We start from the raw sequence: 20,544 nt of genomic DNA on the forward strand, positions 1-20,544 counted from the left end.
CCTCTGCATGGGGTGGGGATGAAGTGGGACTAAGAAACAGGCCAATTGAGGAGAGACTGAGCATTTGGAAGTGGGAGGTAAGACCTAGATAGGGAGATAGAACTACAGATGTCTCATGTACATGGGATACCCATGGATAAGAAATGCATATTTAGTCAAATTGGTAATGACCAATTTTGATGAATGCAGTATTACTTCAGTGGTTGCAAAAAGTAGAAAGACAAGAAAAGGTACTTTCTAGTTAAGTAAATTAATGCTTGGAAAAACCATCAATCACATCTGTCAGTGTGGAAGTTAACAAAAAACAAAGAAAGAAACAAACAAATTCCAGGTTACTGTTTGATAAATGATGATGGTTAGGTTAATGATGATAAATTACAGATAGTCACCCCATGCTTCTTAGTGAGATTATTAGTGTTGATTTCCTGGATCTCCACCCCAGGATTCCTATAAGCCAAAGAGGCACAGGGTCAGAGAGTGAACAGGAAGGACAGAGGGTGATGTGTGGTTAACGGGCCCTGGTTTTTAGGTCTAAGGTGTGTAAGTGACCTCTGTTAGACTGCACTGAATCAATCATCATTACACCCCTGCAGAACCAAGGTGCTCTAGTGAGTAAAGTACCTATGGGATTAATGAATTTACTCACCAAGTGATAATTCGTTACTAAGAGGAGATATGAGCTGAATTTACACATGAAATTAGCCTTGAGTTATCATTTATATGAATCATGGGCAAGATCCGTTGAAAATAAATATATATTCACCTGGCATTGTCTTTGGTACATTTTCAGTTCCTGTAAGAGCTTCTGATTTTCATCTTGTAACTTATTCCGGCTTAATGCTATTTCACTCACAGCTGATTTTAGTTTTTCAATAATGAACTCATCTCTTCCACTCGTTTCACAACTAGCATCTGGTTCACATATCAACCGAGGAATTTCAGAGCTGCTGTCCCCTTCCATGAACTGCTTTTTACCATTTAGTTGAGTTTGGTAACTTTGTGCCTGTTTCTGGGGAAGAGGAAAATTGTGAAAATGAAATGGAGAATGTCATATGTAAGTTTACATGAAGAATGATAGAGCCCTGGCCTTTGTGGCTCAGTTGGTCGGAGGTTGTCCCAAATACTGAAAGATTTCAGGTACAATTCCTGGTCAGGGCATATACCTAGGTTGTGGTTTTGATCTCCAGTCAAGGCATGTATGGAAGGCAATCGCTAGATATTCTCTCACACCAATACTTCTCTTTCTCTCTCTAAAATCAATAAGCATATCCTTGAGTGACGAAGCTCAACAATTATTTCTAGGATTTTTAATCTAGCAAAAGTTAGTATCTAAAGATTTTTTTTTAAGTTTCAAAAACTTTAATAAAGACAAAAAAGACACTTTCAAAAATAAATGCTACACCAAAAATGTGTATAAAAAAGTGAAAACTATTCATGGAACAAAACCCCTCACTATCAAAATATGCTAACATCTACATTCTAATGATGTTGAATGTTCAAATTCTAGGAGAATGCAGCTTGTAATAATATAACTAGTAGTGTTCTTCATGATATACCTGTTCAAGACATCCCTTACTATAATTACTTTTTAAACCTATATTTTCTTAAACATCCATTTCACAATTCATTTAAATATTTTACATTCATTTATAAAAACATACTTTCTAACAACGGGTTAATCGCTGTTTTAATAATAATGACCATGGTAAAATACTTCAGTGATTTAAATGTTTTACTTCTGACTACAGCCATCACAGATTCTTGCACACTTATACAGCTACTGCATAATCAGAAGAGCTAAATATATTTGTTACAATATTGTAATAGCATAAAAGTAGAAACAACCTGAATGTATATCAATAAAGAAATTATTGAAAAAATATCTATTATATACTATGGTATGTAAGATATATCTACTATATACTATGAAATACTATGCAGAATTAAGTAGAATTTTATGTAGTAAATCAAATAATATCTATGGATTATTTATTATATAAAAACAAAAAATTTAAAAGGAAAAAATGTGACTTCCACACAAATACATTTTTTACATGTTTGTACAAACAAAAGAAAAAGTAGTAAAGATAAATGTCTAACTTATATTAAATGGATAAAAATAGAGTAGGGAATGAGATATTTTATTTTACATTACATTATTTTATATTGTTGAATTTGGGGAAGATGTATTACATATAATTCAAATAATTTAAAGAAAGAATGAAAAATAAGTATAGCAACCAAACAATAGTTTCTTATTGGCTTTTTTTTTAAACTTCACCGAGGATATTTTTCCAATGATTTTTAGAGAGAGTGAAAGAGAGAGAGAAAGAGAGAAATATCCATGTGAGAGAAACACATCTATTGGTTGCTTCCTGCATGAGCCCCAACTAAGGCCCAGGCCGGGGAGGAGCCTGCAGCTGAGGTACTATCCCTTGACTGGAATCAAACCCAGGACCCTTCAGTCTGCAGGCTCCATCTACTGAGTCAAACCAGGTAGGGCCTTATTGACTTTAATAAAAATTTGAAATTCCTTAGCCAGGCGTTAAAGATGTATTACAATCTGTATCCAACTCACCAGACTTACCACCCACTAGCCTTCCCCACTTCCCATCTGGACTCCCAGCCAATTGACCCATTTTTTCATTCCCCAAATTTGCCTTTTGCTCTTGCCTCAGTGACTTTGCCCCTGTTATTTCTGCCACCTAGAATATATCATGTCTTGTCTCAGAACTTATCCATTCTTCCAGGTTCAGGCCCAGTCCAACCCCTGCTGGAGGATGTTTCCTGGCTGAGTCTAAATTTTTCTCTTACTCCTTTGACTTCTAAAAGGATTTTGATTCTTTCTATTCATTTGTCATTGTTATCTGTGAATCAGGACGTGCATTATCTCTGTGTCTAAACTGTAAAGTTCTTGAGGGCCCGGACAAAACAACTCTAGACTTTCTAAGTGACTTGCCCACGGGCATGCAAAAACATACCATAGTAACAATGGGCACTTCTAATAGCACCATCTTTTGAGATATGTTAGACTAAACTCATCGTTATAGATATTTCATGCACTTTAACCAATGTTAGGCCTGCTCTGATTATTTTCTATTAGTTGGCATTTCTACTTGTAAAAAGATTATAAGCCGAATGACAAAGATAGCAGTATTTAACCTCTAATTCCTTCTCATTCAGAGGATAGTATTGAAGTACCTGAAATTGATTGCACTTCTCAGACAATATTTTTTGTTGAGCATCTAAAGAAACCAGATGAGACTGATATAGTATCTCTTGCTTGTCCCATTCTCTTGATTTTGTTCTAAATTCCTTTAAAAAAAAGTGGAGGGACAATCATAAATTGGAGAAAATTATTCATTTTAAAGCACAATGAACAGGGCTTCTTTCATTTGTACATCTTCATTTTGAGAAAAAAATAAGTCTATTTTCCCCCCATTAGAAAAACAAAAAAAGTATCAAATCACTCATCTTGGATTTATTGCTAGATAAATATTAATTTTTACTAGGAATTTGTATAAAAATTAAGCATTTTATTTATATATATATAAAAGATTACTAATAAGGAAGTTTCAAGCAACTTTTTGCATCCAGTATTTCCTTTCTTTTTCCCAAGCTAATGTCAGTCACGAAACCTGCTCCTTGTTTTTTTCCATGGGACGGGGCTTGGACTGATTTAGTCGCTGTCCCTGTGGCTTTCAAAACGTGAAGCCAGGATCAACTCATCTATGGGAACAGACTCTCAGGCCTCATGTAGGCAGCACCAGTGGGCTAGCTTGGGGAAGAAGTGTGGAACCAACTTGATACAGCAAGCTCAGATCTTCAAGTTTTTGCTCAGGTAGTGTACTCAGGGAGCATGATTGTCTGTTTGTAACCTAACTCTAAGCTATGGCTTTGGGAATGCCAAAGAAGACTTCACTGCTCCTCAGTGTTGCCTTGGGTTGGCCATTGTATCTTATCTTCCTATCCCGGCGGTAAGCAACTTAAGGGGAAGGCCTACATATTTCTTTCCTTTTGTGTTCCTCATGGTGCCTGACAAAGTGCCAGACACCACTTACATTCCATGAACACACAAACAAAAGCATGGCATTAATAGTTCCTAGAATTTAAGCACGTCTCACTAAATTCTGCAAAGAAAACAAAATGGTTGGAAACAAACTCTATAGCTACTGAGTCTTGGACCATATATCATTGCATATAGATACATGGCATGAATGTGTTGATGTTTTCAATGATCAATTAGGTAATTTTTATTAAGCGCCTAGTGCCAACCAGGTACTGTGAAGAGAAGAGAATTTGGAAATATTTCATGATTAAATTTTTTTCCCAAGAAATCAAGGACTATGTAATAAAGTAGGGAAATATACATGTAAGTAAATAATTGTACATTATAAGTGCAATATAAGTGGAACATAAAAGCCATGCAGAGGATGCCAATTATTTCAGCCATCTCCAACAATATGTCAAATCGGAATTTGACGTATTATTGGAGATGGCTGTAATAACATTTGGTCAGAGTGATTGGTGTTATTTTGGGAGCTGGCTAAAATAACTGGGTTGGCTATGATTGGAAAATAAATTTACTTATTTAGAGAATGAAAGCTATATTTTAAGATGAAAAGGAGATAGAATTGCATATTTTCCATAGAGACTTGATTTTAAAGGACATTTGGGGACTTTTTTATTTTATAAATCCACGAGTTCCAAAATAATCAGTGAAGAAAGCCTATAAAGTAGGAGGCTTTTATAGTAACTAAAGGTGACCTGAGATTGAATGGTGGTTATAAGGTTGGAGAAATATGGATAGACCCCCCTTTAAAATATAATAATACTTTATGATAAATGGACTACAGTTGATGCTTGAACAATATGGATCTGAACTTCTTGGCACAACATACACATGGATTTTTTTCCCCAATAAATAATGCAAATGTATTTTCTCTTATGGTTTTCTTAACTTTTTCTTTTCTATAGCTTCTATTGTAAGAATACAGTATATAATACATATAACATATAAAACATGTGTTAATCAACTACTTGTGTTATCAGTAAGGCTTCTGGTTAACAGTAGGCTATTTCCCTGTTTCCCTGAAAATAAGACAGTGTCTTATATTAATTTTTTCTCCCAAAGTTGCGCTGGTTCTTATTTTCAGGGGATGTCTTATCTTTCATACGCTAGGTCTTATTTTCAGAGGATGTCTTATTGTAGAGGAAACACAGTAGTTACATTTTGGGGAGAATCAAAAGTACATGAATTTTTGGCTGCAAGGGGTGAGGGTCAGCACTTCCACTCCCTAGTTGTTCATCAGTCAATTATATATTAAAGTAAACGAAGACAGTTTATTTAAAGTTATTGACTTTGATTCTGACATTCGACAACTTAAAATTTGGTACATGAAAATAGTATCCTTAGTAATAGTGACAAATTTATAAAACTTGGTTCTAGTAGAAAATAGGCAATATTTCAAATCAATACAATGCACAAAAATTGATGTTTACTTTTATCCCAAAAAGGAGCCTTTGAAGTCAGAAGAAAAAATATTGGCAAGGTAGATTTAGATATTTCATATCTTTCAGATACTAATATTTAGCACCTCCTACCCAACAACCTCACTCTTGAAAATAAGAATTTCCTAACACGCTTTAGGAGACAGGAGCAACAACCTCATTCACTTACAAATTCTACAATGGATAGAAATGAGGCCAAGCAAGGCTAGAAATGTGTCACAGACACATCAGCAGGTCCTGGCTTCCTTGGTCTCACAGCTGGATTGGCTTCAAGATTAGCTATAAGCACCAACGATCCAGTACCTATGGGGCCGGAAGAGACCTTGAGAGCTTGATGAGGATTTTTGTAGGGACTGGTGGTTAGCTCAGGTTCCAGAGAGTCTGTAGACTTGCTTGAACCTTCTGAGGAAATTTTCCGTGGCTGGAAAGCCTTTTCTAGGTCTTTAAAGTTGAGAGTGGGTCAGGGTTATTAAGATGAAAGTTTCTATTGGAAGCTACCTTATTTTATTTATATGTTATTTTACATATTTATATACACACACACACATATATGCACACACATATATATGTATATATATTTTAATCCTCACCCAATAGTGTTTTTCCATTGAATTTTAGAGAGAGTGGAACAAAAGGGAAAGAGAGTGAGAAATATCGATGTGAGAGAAACATCGATTGGTTGCTTCTTGCACATGCTAACCAGGGCCCAGGCTGGAGAGATACGTGCCCTTGAGCAGAATCAAACTCGGAACCCTTTGGTCTGCAGGCGGATGCTCTATCCACTGAGCCAGGGCTCTACACATATATTTTAATCCCTCTACTAAACATTGATAAATGGAACAAACATTTCCTTAGTAAATACTGTATGTCAAGGACTCTGCAAACCTCCACCTATAAGATAGTTTTAACTTTTTATTATGAAAATTTTCATGACTTACATAAAAGTAGAAAGTATAACAAACTTCCATGTTCCCTTCACTAGTTTAATTACCATTGGTTTGGTCTCTTTTTATTTCACCTCTCTCTTAATACTTTTTTGTTGGGAATGTTTTAAGAAAACACCCAGACCTCATGTATTTTCACCCCTAAATGTTTCAGCACACATCCAAATTAATAGATGTAGATTTATTACATCTATTTATATTTAGAATATAAATACTTAAAATATATTTTCTTTCATAACCACAATGTCACCTATAAGGTATTTTCACTCCCATTTATTGATGATAAAACGGAATCTCTGTGAGGTTAACAACGTGCCCAAAGGTCACAGGGCAAACACTAGTCAGTCAAGACCTGCTTTAAGCTGTAAACTGTCCTGTTCTACTGGAGCCCGCTGCTTCCCATTGCTCTATTATCTAGCAGCGTATAAATGTTTGTCCGAAGGGAAAAGCTTAGCTGCAGACTGAAACTGGAACAGCCCGTCTCTTACATATTAATTTTTCGCATGGCTCTAGGTAAAAACAGTTGTGTGAAGTGCTTCCATAATTATACAAATTAAACTGAATCTACATAGTGTGCCTAAAAACGTTTGTACAAATACAAATGTCATATTATTTTTTTTTTACTAATTTCCACTATAATTTTATGTTAGTGTTTAGTTTCCTAAATGTAAAAAGTGTACACATAAAGTAGTTAATATTAATTGAAGTTTTTCTTTGTCTGAACAATTTATACGAATGTGGTTTCTCCCACTAACCCGCCTGAGAGTCAATCAGATGGACCAGCAGGGGCGGGACGGCTGCGTTTTCCGGGAAAGCACAGGTGCCCGCAGTGCCCATCGTTAGCCGTCTCCCAGGAGGCTAGTCTGTTTCTGACGCCAGTTCAGTTACCCACTGCAAGAGCCAGGGGTTATGCATGCTGCGTTTTCCTAGAGGCTCAACTGTACTTAGTGGTAGTCATTTTGTATTAAAAGTATATATTCGTTTTTTTAGTAGAATATAAAATTTGCATGAATTTAAAAACTCAAACCCCAAACTTCCAACAATGTTATTGTAACAGTCTGGTTTTAGGGCTATAATCCAAGATTTTTTTTTTTTTTCTGCTCTTAAAAATATTTAGGAGGAGACATGGTCAGTTGCTCAGCGGTTAGAGCACCAACCTGTGCAATGAAGCGTCTCAGGTCTCAGGTTTGAGGGCATGTACCTGGGTTGCAAGTTTGATTGTCCCACTTCCCCTAGTTGGGGCATGTGCAGGAGGCAACCAATGGATGTGTCTCACATCAATCTCTCTCTCTCTACCTCCCTATCCTTGCCCTTCTACTATCTATTAAAAAAAAAAAAAAATCAATGGAGAAAAAAAAAAACACCCTCCCTCCTTTTGTGAGGATTAAAAAATATATGTATTTAGGAGGCAAGTGTAAGGATTGGTATTTGAAGAATGAGATGATCAAGTATCAAACCAGGCAATGAAATTCAGATAGAAGGAAGAGGAGATGAGAGGCACTGGACAGAGGGAAGGGGAAAACCTGGGCTGGAACGTGAGGAATAAGAGAAAGAACTAGTGGGAGATTCCTAAGAGCTTCCTGCCAGGAGATTGGGAGGTGCGGAACACCAGGAACCACGGGGAAGAAACTGAAATCCTTGGCCAGGGGAGGGCAGGTAGCGGAACCTGGTTTGGGCTTGAGAACAATGAAAGACATTGAGTGAGATAACAGGATAAGGGTCAACTGGAGGTGAATTAGAAAACAACTGAGCAGCACAGGAACTCCTCTGATGTCAGGGACTAGGACTTCATAGCAGAATCTCTATCTGCTGTTACATGACCGCAAGAGCACAGGGAAGAAAAACAGCTGGCTTATTTTTTCCAAGGCCGGGAAGTTAAGGGGAAAAGAATGAGTGCATCTGTGACATAGTAGACCTTTCAAGGGTTTGAGGTTTTAGACATTCTAGGTCCGTGTTCAGCAAACTGCGGTTCGCGAGCCACATGCGGCTCTATTGGCCCCTTGAATGTGGCTCTTCCACAAAATACCATGGCCTGGGTGAGACTATTTTGAAGAAGTGGCATTAAGAGAAGTTTAAGTTTAAAAAATGTGGCTCTCAAAAGACATTTCAATCGTTGTACTGTTGATATTTGGCTCTGTTGACGAATGAGTTTGCCGACCACTGGACTAGGTGATGTGTGATAGCTACACTGGAGTGGCGCTACCTCTTTAAAGAAAAAGTCCTGACGCTTCACACTCTGTTCTGAAAACTGTTGTGGGGCTTCACTGGGATTTAATACCTGATCATTAAGTAGGAATTAAAAGATTTATTAGATGTTCGCTCTAGCAGACCCCAGGGATGTCCTTCAATTTCACTGAACATCTGCAGTTTCTTTTAACTTTTTTTTTTCTTTCCGAAAATGCTGATATGTGTAAAAGTTGAATAAATCAAAGTGCCTGAGTGGAAGGTACACTATGAAAATGTATTCAATGAGAAGTTGATCTGTAATGGTGTTTGTTGCCATAGCTGTACATGCCGTGTGTACGCTAGAGACAAACAGCCCCTCCCCCCACCACCACCTCAGTGAAAATCAATCTTGAATACACGTGAAGACACTAAGAAAACATAGCTCACCTCTAGTTTCTGGTTCAAATTACTTGGTTCAAAAGGTGTTTCTTCTTTGAGATGTGGTGACTCTTTTCGTCGAAATTTACTTTGTTTCATCTGGTGTAATCTCAGTTTTTCAAAGCTATTGGTTAGTTTGGAAAACTGTAAATAATAGAGAATGCTATCATGTTACTATTATTGGTAATTCCTAACTTGATTTCACCAGAGTTCTTTTCTCGTGTACCTCTTTGAAAATTTAAGTCATGATTAGAAAATGCAGTAAAGCTTAAATGTCCCAATTAGTGCAAACAGAACCAGTTATTAAAACTGAGTTATTGAAGCAGAACACAATTCAGCTCCCAGGTAAATTTCGGAGTTCATTAACTGCACAATTAAACAGCGGCTCCCGTGATAAATGTTTTGTTCAGTTTGGCTTAACCATATGTATAGTAAAGCTCATAATTTTAAAAAGTCAGGTTTTTTCTTTACTTTTATTTAGTGCCACCTTATACTGTCAGTATCTCAATCTAGAAAATAACCAACTTATGCTTTATTCAGGAAAATGGAATACTGAATTTAAAAGATAGAAACAACAGAAATTACTTATTCATGTTGATATAAGCCTAAGGAAATTTAAATATCAAAATGGGTATATTTCTCTTACCAAGAATTCTTTTTATAATTTACACTATTATATTTTTGATTCTTTTCCTACTGTCAAATAATAAATTAAAACAGCATGGTTTATCAACATCTGTGAGGAAATTTCTGTATGTTTACAAAAGATTTTTTTTGTTTTTACTTTTTATTTACAAATAATTGTAGATTCATAGGAAATTACAAACATATTACAGAGAGGTTCTGAATCCTCTTCACCCAGTTTCTCCCAGTATTTACATGTTAATGAACTATCCTATATAATAAAAGACTAATATGCAAATTGTCCCCTCTACCCGGAGTTCAACCAGGGGGCAGGGCCAGCCGACCCCACCAGTGCATGAATTTGTACACCAGGCCTCTAGTGGTACAATATCAAACCCAGGAAAATGACATCAGTCCAATATATGTGGGTAGTTATATGCCATTTTACCACCCATGTGGACTTGTGTGGCCACAACCACAGAGCCAAGATCCAGAACCATTCCACCACCACCAAGATCTCCCTGGTATCCTTGTAGTGACCTCAACCCTTACCCCCCACCTCCAACCATGGGTAACCACTAATTTGTTTTCCATCTCTATATTTTGTCATGTTGAGAATGTTATAAAATAAAATCAAACAATACATGGCCTTTTTACCCAGCGTAATGCCCTTGAGATGTGTGTGTGTACCAATAGCTCAATTCTTTTTATTGCTCACTACAATCCCATGGTATGGATGGAACCACAGTTTTTTCAGTCATTCACATATTGAGACATTTGGCGTATTTCCAGTTTTGGATGTTATAAACAAGGCTATGGACAATGATGTCTACTTTATTGAATATTAAGTAGTCACTTCTGCTTTCTTTTTTCTCATGTAATTAAAAAAAATTAGATAGAATTCATCTACCATAAAATTCACCCTTTAAACTATATAATTTATTGGTTTTCACTATGTTCACAAAATTGTGCAACCATCACACTAATTTCAGAACGTTTTCATCGCTGCAAAAAGAAATGCCATACCTATTCATAGTGACTACACATTTCCTCCTTCTCCTACCCCTGGTAACTACTACAATCCACTTTTTGTGTCTATAGGTTTGTTTGTTCTGAGTATGTCATCATGATGAAATCATCCAATATGTGGTCTTTTGTGTCTGGCTTCTTCTCCTAGCATAATGCTTTCAAGGTTCACCCATATTATAACATGGATCAATAAATACTTTGTTCCTTTTTGTGGCTGAATAACATTCCATTGCATGGACTTTCCACATTTGTTCATCTATTCATTCATTTATGAAAATTTGGGTTATTTCCACTTTTTTTGATATTGTGAAAAATGCTGCTCTGAACATTTATACAGGTTTTTGTATGGACATATGTTTTTATTTCTCTTATGTATATACCTAGGAGTAGAACTACCAGGTCATATGGAAACTCTAAGTTTAACTTTTTAAGGAACTGCCAAATTGTTTTCAAAAGTGGCTGAATCATTTTCCATTCCCACTGGCAATATATAGGGTTCCAGTTTCTCTATATCCTCATTGCACTTGCTATTGTCCATCTTTTTTATTATAGCCACCCTGTGGGTGTGGAGGGATTATCTCATTGTGGTTTTGATTTGCATCTCCCTAATGACTAATGATGCTAAGCATTTCCATGTGCTTACTGGCCATTTCTCTATCTTTTTTGTAGACATGTCTATTCATATTCTTATTTTTAAATTTTGTCATTTGTCTTTTTATTGTTGACAAGTTATTTTTAGAGTTTGGATACTGGTCACTTATCAGAGATATCATTTGCAAATGTTTTCTTGCATTTTGTGTGTTGTCTTGACTTACTTTATGGTGTCCTTTGAAGCGCAAAGGTTTTTCAATTTTGATGAAGTCAGGTTTATCAAACTTTTCTTGTGCTTTTGGTGCCAAATCTAAGATACCGTTGCCTAAGGCAAAGTTAGAAATATTTACTCTAATGTTTTAAGAGTTTTACAGATTTAGTTTTTACAGTTAGGTCTTTGATCCATTTTGAGTTAATTTTTTTTTTTTTATGGTTTAGAAAGGGTCCAACTTGATTCTTTTGTATTTTGTGGATATTCAGTTGAATCTTTCTCGTTTATTAAAAAGATAATAGTCTTTTCCCACTGAGTTATCCTGGCACCACTTTTAATTAATATTTGCCTGGTATGTTTTTCTTTTTACTTTCAATGTATACCTATAGTTCTATTTTAAGTGAATTTCTGGAATAGAGAATAGGATAGTGTCATATTTTTAAAATTTACTCTGTCATTTTCTATCTTTTAATTGGTATATTTAGACTGTTTCCATTTAATGTAGTTATTGAGATTAAGGCTTAAGCCTGACTTGTTTTAATTTGTTCTCCAGTTTTTTATTTTGTTACCGGAAAACCTGGGCTTGGGCTGCCTGTTGCTGTGTCCATTAAAGAAGGCAGGATTGAATCATGTAAGGCGTTTATTGAGAAGGCTAGCCAACCAAGAAGATGGGGCACTTACAAGCATTCAAGTCCTGCTTTACAGTAAGGTGCAGGGGACAGGTTTATAAAGGGGAAGAGGCCGGAGTGAGGCTGAAACAGATGTCAGCTATTGTCCTTCATCATCGGGCGATGGGATGATGTTTTGACTCCCGCTGGGTCGGCCTGACCATGCTGATCGGTTCTGCTTGCTGGATTCACAGCGGTGTCACTCCTTAGTTGCTTCGCACAGGCCTTAAAAAGGAAACTTAAGAAAAACGTAACCCCCTATTCACATAAGTATATATGTTCTAAGATTTAAAATAATATGATTATTTTTCAGGTTAATTCAGGTGCTCTATCTATAATTATAGTCGTCCTCCCCTCCTCCCCCCATCAGTTTCTCTCTTTTCATTTTCGTGTCTTCATCCGGGTTAATTTACATTTTTTTTAGAATTCCATTTTAAGTTACCTGTAGTGTTGAAGATAACTCTTTGTATAGCTTTTTAAGTTGTTGCTCTAGATATTATATGTACATTATTAACGCAAATCTCGGTGGTGTTGCGATTTTGCCAGTTCATATGAAGTATAGAAATGGTATTTCTTTTCATGCCCCTTTACCCTGATCCATTTATAACATTATTGTCTTAAGTATTTCCTCATCGTACACTAAGAGCCACGTTAGACATTGTTTACATTTTTGCATCAGCTGTCAACTCAGAAAACTCAAGGAAAGGCTATGATATTTAACCATGCTTTTACTCTTTCCAGTGTTATTTCTTTCTTCCTGATGTGTCAGGATTCTTTTTCATTTCATTTCTGCTAAAAGTACTTCCATTGGCCATCGTTTCAGGGTAGGTACATTGGTGACAAATTCTCTTAGTTTTCCTTCATTTGAGAATGTCTCAGTTTCCCTTCATTCTCAGATTTCTTGGACATAGAATTCTGGGTTGATATTTTTGTTCTTTCAGAAATTGAAAAATATGCTACTTCTTTCTGGCCTCCATGGATTTGGATGAGAGAAATCTACTACCTGAATTGGTTTTTCCCTACAGGTATGATGTTATTTCTCTCTTGATGCTTCCAAGATATTTTCTTTGTCTTTTAGTTTTCAGAATTTTGACCATGAGGTGTTCTTTTGGTGGACGTGTCTTTGGGTTTATCATGTTTCACTAAGTTTCTTGAGTCTGTAAGTTTATATCTTTAGCCAAGTTTTGAAACTTTTCAGCCATTGCTTCTTTGAATACTTTTTCATTCACATCCTGCCCTCCTTTCCTCCTGAGATTCTGATGACACAGATCTTCAATTTTTTTGTATACTACTATGTGTTCTGGAGGTTAATTTTCTGTTAATCTATTTTCTCTCTGTTGTTCAGATTGGGTAATTTCTATTTTTCTATTTGCAAAAGATTGTTTTCTCTATTTTCTCCATTCTGCTTATAAGCCCATCCATTTACTTTTTTTTTTTTTAAGTTTGGTTATTTTTTTCAGTTATAAAATTTATAATTGGTTGTTCCTTATAGTTTTACTTCTATGATAAAATTTTCTACTTTACCGTTTGTTTCAAGGATGTTTGTAAATTGCTCATTGAAGCATTTTTATACTTGCTGCTTTAAAATCCTTGTCAGGTAATTCTAACATCTGTTTCAACTCAGTATTGGCATCACTTGATTATCTTTTCTCATCTAAGTTAAGATCTTTCTGGTTCTGGTAAAATGAGTGATTTTTTTAAAATTGAAACCTACACATTTTTGGGGTATTGTGTTATGACACTTTGGATTTTATTTAAGTACTAGAGGCCTGGTGCACAAAATTCATACACTGGGGGGGGGGGCGGTAATTCCTCAGCCTGGCCTGTGCCCTCTGACAGTGTGGGTGCCCCGCAATCCATTGCTCCAAAGAAATAGGCCCCGCCCACCCATCCGGGTTCCTTGACGGACTGCCCCAAAGAGATAGGCCGTAGCTGGGGGTCCCGCCTCTGTACCACCCATGCAGCGTCAAGCCCCTGCCCACCCACAGGCATGCAGCACCGCCCACCGGCTGCTGCACACCCTCATGGCGATCACTTGTTGCAGCATGAGGGCATCACAACATGAGGGCGTGACGACCACATTGGCCTTTATTAATAGGATTGTGCTTTAGCAGTCCTCTTCTGATAACATTCCAGCAAGGAAAAGGGCATTCTACATCATTACTGCCAGCTGGCAGTGGAAATCTAGGTCGTGGCCTTATGGTAACTCGGGAAAGGTGTTCCTTGTTGATGTTGAGTGGCAGTGGGACTTCAGGTTGAGGCGCACAGGTGCCTTGTTACTGCTTCTCACACAGCCTTCAGGGATACTGCAGTGAGGTTAGGTTGCGTTGTTACCACTGAGGGATGGTGAGCAACCTGACTCCTCATTAGGCTTCCCCATACCACTCCAGGGAGGAGGAGGCATGCATCATCACCAGCAAGTGAGCATAGGAATCTAGGCTCTCACATGGTCTCTACGGACACTAGGGGTTGTGTGTGTGTGTGTGTGTGGGGGGGGGGGCTTTGTTAGTGCCCAATGGTAATGAAATTCCTGGCTCTTCACTCAATCTTCTTTGATGCCTCCCAGACAAAAGAGGGTCTGGGTTGGGCTAGTCTGTCTACTGAGTCTCTGCTGGTGGGATGAGTTTTGGGGTTGTAGTCTTTTTTTTCTGGCGTGTTTGGCTGTAATCATGTTTAATCTTGTGAGACTGTCTTTTGGCTGAAGAGAGGAGTCTTTCTTTGGGGCTCTTTTTGTTTGTGGCCATTGGAGTGTCTAGGTTGTCGGGTTCCCTGTTACTCAGTCTGGGACATAAGAGGCCAATAGAAGTCCCAGGGAACTCACTATCATGTTGTTCCTTGGGTCCCATGGTTCTAATTGTCTGTCTCTTCTCTTTCCTTCTCAGAGTCAACTAGAAACCAAGGACATAAATAAAGTCCAGGGTTTCTTGTTGCATTTAACAGGACAGACAGGGAAAAGTAAATCCCCTCCATGTTTATAGAAGTGGAAATCTCAAAAAAAATTTATACATATCACAATTTTATAATGGTTAGAAGGAAAAGAAAATATCCCCTTAAAAAAAAGCAATTTCTACAAGAAAGCTTTGGCAGAGTTGAGCTATTCAAAGGCAGAGTGCAGTAAAGTGTATCCTTAAGGTATTTTAGAAAAATGAAATTCTAAATAAACTAGGAATTTCAAAGAAGGAAGCAGGAGAGTGAGCTAGCAACCACAAAAGCATGTTTGCCACAAGACAGCATTTTCTGGTTTAAAGAAATGACATATTATTAGCTATTATACAAACCAAGTCAGTACATAGTACTTTCTCCTCTTTGTCTTTTTACTTCCTTCCATTTTTCTGTCTCTTCTGTTCTCCCTCCCTAATTCTCTTCTTTCCATTCTTTTAACCAGAGAAGAAAAGAGAAGCAGAAAACAGCAGTGGGAGCAGATGGCTCGACAAATAATGTAATGTTTCCAAAGTGTGTTTTATGAACACCTGGTTATGGTGTTTATGTTGTAATACTGTGCTACAGTGTTAGTATGCTTGGGTTTAAAAATAAAAAGAGTTCCATGCTCAAATATGTTTGGAGAATGATGGATTAAAAAGGCCACATGCATGTGTTTAAAGCAGGACTCCTCACAGCGCCTAACATGCTAATATGCACTGTGACTATCCAGGAGCAGAGGAGTAGACATTTCCTGAACTCTCAATATTAGTCTTTCACAGGACAAATTTATGTGACATTGCAATGAAGATATTTCTTGGTTAGCCAGTAGTCAAGCAAAGCATCAAATGTATAGGGTTCATATACTAAATGACTGTTCAATACTTGTAAACAAGGCCCCAAACATTTTAACAACAGACTTAAGAAAAACATGCAAGAAATTAAAGACTTGGCAAGCATGACTGAACTCATGAAATATAATGTAGAGATCATACTCAACTTGTATATATATATTTTCAACCTTATTCCAGATCAATTATGGAGATTTCATATTTGTGTTGCAGATTTAGAGCTTTATCTTTATAGAAAATGCAAGGTTGATTCACGTGTTAAATGTTTAGTTTTAGCAAGGAAAAGCCATGTTTTATAATTCAAGCCACCACCTAGTGGCAGCTACTTCAATTGCAGGCAAAATGTCTAAGACTGATAAGATCATACCTATTATGTGGCATCAAATGTTTCATATTCCAATATTAATGGCAGGTAACCTCCCTAAAAAGGGTACTTAAGGAAGAGTATTAGCTACTTTGGGCTCCTTCTAATATATTATCATTTGTGAAATGTTTTCACTCCAAAAAATGTCGGTTGTAAAATACAATTTCATGACCAAAGCATATTTTCCATTGATTTATTTATGACGTTAGCAAGGATGTATCATCTACTAGACCTGAGATGCTCAGATGATTGTCACCTTATGTGTTATCTGGATTGGGAAAAGAAGACTGTTTTCTAGCCCAGAGGAGATATGGGAATAAATAAGAAGGAAAGCAGTATGCTTCTCATTATATGTGCAGAGCCCTATCATTTCTGAAACAGCCTCTCAGTAACAAAGTAATAAAACCCAGTTTTGTTCTTTCAATGATCTATTTCATATTAGCAAATGTGCATATTTTAAACTGACTTAGAAAAAGATTTCCCTATGAAGGAGTAATTACTCTAAAATACTAATTATGTTTTTAGTGTTGTTGTTCACATAGCTATATATTATATAACTAGAGGCCCGGTGCATGAAATTTGTGCACTGGAGGGGGGGCATCCCTCAGCCTGGCCTGCACCCTTTCCAATCTGGAACGTCTTGGGATCAGGCCTAAACAGGCAGTTGGACATCTGGGACCGCTGGCTCCTAACTGCTCATCTGCCTGCCTGCTTGATCATCCCTAATCACCTCTGTTTGCCAGCCTGATTGCCCCTAACTGCCCTCCCCTGTTAGCCTGATCACCCCTAACTGCCCTCCCTTGCTTATCTGATCACCCCTAAATGCCTCTGCCTCAGCCCCTGCCACTGTGGCTTTGTCTGGAAGGATGACCAGATGACTGGAAGATATCTTCTGGTCTATCTGGTCTAAGTAGCATATTACCCTTTATTAGTATAGATTAATCAACAAGCCATTTGATAAACAGAAAGCTATTAGTAGGAGTATGCTAGTAGTTAATGAGATACAGAGCTGACAACCTAATAAAAGACAAAATCAATGCCTGTGCAGCAATGAAAGACAGAGCCCAACATATAACCTCCAGTTAAAATATAAGAACTTTTGCTTGCACTTAAAACAATCCATTTTAATAAAAATCAACACAATTTTTATAGGTCAAAACATATATCAAAATGTGTGATATTGAATGAACGAGTCTCCTTACTTGAGCTTTTAAGGTTTGCAGTTGTCCTTCATAATTCTGTGTCATTGCTAAGTTACATTTTTCCAGAGTGTCCAACTTCTGTCTAAGTAATCCCACCTGCATTAAGAATAAAATTTAATTTTGACTTTGCTAAATTTTGCCTGACAAAGTTAAAAAAAATGTGCAAGAGAGAGGTACAATTCAAATAAAACTGCTGTACCAAACCAAGGATACTAAATATTTGTACTAAAGTGCTTAAAATAGCCATTAATAATTAAATTCACAAGAAACAAACATTGCTGGCGCTATTCCACTGGGCACACATCGGGACAGCACCGTCTGGATGTTTGACAGGAGATCCTCAGCACCTCCCATTTCACAGAAAGGTGTGGAATTGCCTTTGCACTGTCTTCTTGGCAGGCTTATGTTATCGGTACTTGGGCAGAAGCTCTACCGACACACTTCAGCTCTTCCTTTAAGCCCCACTGCCTTCCATGGGAGCTCTGCTTTGGCAGGACGATGGAATAATTGTTACATTTTTATAAGAACTAACATATGAAAAAAAGTGTCTACCAGAATTTGGCTTACAGAATTTGTCTGCTTGAAAGCAGGAGGGGCATCTGTTTACACATCTGGGTCAGTACAGGTGTGGCAGTGAGGGAACAGGCCCCGCACATGTCCCCTGAAGAGAAACCAGAGCCAGTTACTCGGTTAAACACACCGAACAATGACATCGTTAGCTATGCCAGAAACCAGATTCCGTGAGAGGCCTACAAGGTAGAAAAGTGGCTGCTGAACACATTGACCATATATGATTAGTAAAGATTTCTCTTCTGCCTCTCCCAAAGGAAAGATCCACAGACACCAAGGTCCACCTTCGGTAAAGCATGTGGTTTTCCTGAACTCCTCTGCAGGCCTGCGAGTGTCACACATTCTGCTACAACCTCAGCAGCCTCCCAGGGGCTGAGGGCACGCCTCGTGAGTGGGTGCCAGATGCACACACACCCGTCCCCACCACACACACACACACACACACACACACACACACACACACACACATATCCTTCACCAAACTCTTGACATCTCACTTCTTTTAGGACATACTAGTATTTTTCTAGTGGATTAGAGAGTACCAATGCTCTTGAACTCTGCCTTGTCCAAGGACCCAGCTTTGACAACTATGTTTCTACAGCAGCAAAAGCACTGACATGTTACCTTGCCAGCAATATTCATTGCACCCACGTACCGTGTGTTTACTTCTCTAAATGGCATTGATACTATATTTCTGTCTGCATCAGCACATTTTTATGGGTTTAGGCTCTGCCACTTATTTTGTTGGAACACATTTAGCACATTATGACAGAATTCTGAGCAATAATTGCTATTGCTGATGCCGCATAAAAACTATGTGGAACGAAAAACAGTCTGATAGACTAAGTACTATTTATAATAGTCCGAGGAATTAATGTTTATTAATGCAAACATTCAGTACCTCTTGACCCTTCTGATCCAAACAAGTCTGTGCATTTGCCAACTCTTGATCGCGGAGATCTAACCTTGTCTCCAAAGCCCGCATCTTCCTTTCCCAGTCTAATTTCTTGTTGCTGACCATGATGTCAATTTGTTCCATTAATTCCTGAAGCTCAGCCTCACAGGGAGAAGCTCTGCCAATTAGAGAAAAGTGAAATGCATTTTTTAAAAAGCTGAACGTGAGGACAAGAAAAATGATTACTTGGCTCTGAATAAATCATTATTTCCTCAAATTGTTAAATTATGTGAATAGGAAGAAGTCTGAAAGCTAGAGGTTTTTTTTGTTTTGTTTTGTTTTGTTTTGTTTTGTTTAATCCTTACCTGAGGATATTTTTCCATTGACTTTATTAGAGATAATGGAAGGGAGAGAAGGGAGGGGAGGGAGGGAGGAAGAAAAAGAAACACTGATGTGGATGTGAGAGAGACGCAGCGACTGGTTGCCAGGGATCGAACCTAGAACCCATGTACATGCCCTTGACTGGGAATCTAACCCACATTGTGTGGATCATGTCGTAAATAAGCTTTCAATAAAAGTCAGCTAAATAATTAATAAATAAATAAATAGCATTTTTAGAGCATACACATTCTAAAGAAAATTCTCATTATGAAACCTGGTTCCAGGTTCTTGCACGTGAATATCCATGTACCTGTGTATATCGTAACTTGAGGTCTGACAGCAGGCAGACTGGGACTTCATTTGTTGCCTGTCAGGGGCAGAAGAGCAAGCCCAGTCAGGGCAGGGCCAGGTTCAAGGGCACTGCCTAGTTAAAGGGCCGCTGCTCCAGGCGGGGAACTTGGTGTGATCTGGTTAATGTCAGTTTGGAAGGAATCTGATCAGGCAGGTGTGAGCAAAGGAATGGAAGTCCTTACAATGGGGATACTATTAATAAGAGGTGGCTGTTTCTTGGATCTCTGAGGGTCTGCTGTGTTTGAAACAAAACCCTTGGTAATAACTACAATGGAGACTGAGAGCTGGTGAGGAGAGAGATTGCTGGGTGCTTCCAGGCCGGGCTCTCCTTCAGAGAAGCTGAAGCATAGCCCAGCCATCCAGAACACACGTCTGTGTTAGAAAAGCAAGTTATTTCGCATCATTCAATGCTGGTGATGGGCTTCTGATATATTTGTGTAGCTAGGGGAAAGTCAGGCGGGAGAAGCAGGTGCAAAATGGCACTTCCTCCATTTGATTTCACCAAATCAGAACTTTAGGGTAATTAAGGATCATTTAGCATTTTGAAAATACTGAGAGGCCCAGTGAGGTCAAACTCACACATAAATTAGTGGCGGAGCCAGAACTAGATGGTAGGCAGCTGCTTCCCATCTTCAGACCCTTCCTGCATTCCACACAGGAAAAGACGTGCTGTTTTTAATAAGACCCTGCTTGAAATATATAATGCAAATTAGCTCCATTGCAATAGGGTTACAACAGGTATTAGAACCCAAAGAACTCAGAATTTCTGGAGTTGCTGTCTAAAATACCCAGAGTCAACCTGGACAAGGGATGTCCCTTTAATGCAGGG

At 37.9% G+C, this 20,544-nt stretch overlaps 1 protein-coding gene across 2 annotated transcripts in view; it reads right to left on the minus strand.

Annotated features, from left to right (window-relative positions):
- The window catches only part of DEUP1 (deuterosome assembly protein 1), a gene marked incomplete at both ends in the record, with an annotated part of 74,992 nt that overhangs the window by 38,979 nt on the left and 15,469 nt on the right, over nt 1-20,544 (minus strand). For both annotated transcript variants that reach the window (XM_084895392.1, XM_084895391.1), the window contains 5 exons: nt 764-1,009; nt 3,202-3,315; nt 9,069-9,203; nt 17,519-17,614; nt 18,990-19,161. In XM_084895392.1, coding sequence (XP_084751518.1) covers nt 764-1,009; nt 3,202-3,315; nt 9,069-9,203; nt 17,519-17,614; nt 18,990-19,161 — 763 coding nt within the window. The remainder of the gene's footprint in view (nt 1-763; nt 1,010-3,201; nt 3,316-9,068; nt 9,204-17,518; nt 17,615-18,989; nt 19,162-20,544) is intronic.

The sequence above is a fragment of the Pipistrellus hanaki genome, assembly GCF_964339955.1.
Source record: "Pipistrellus hanaki genome assembly, chromosome: 9".
In the NCBI taxonomy this organism is placed as follows: domain Eukaryota; kingdom Metazoa; phylum Chordata; class Mammalia; order Chiroptera; family Vespertilionidae; genus Pipistrellus; species Pipistrellus hanaki.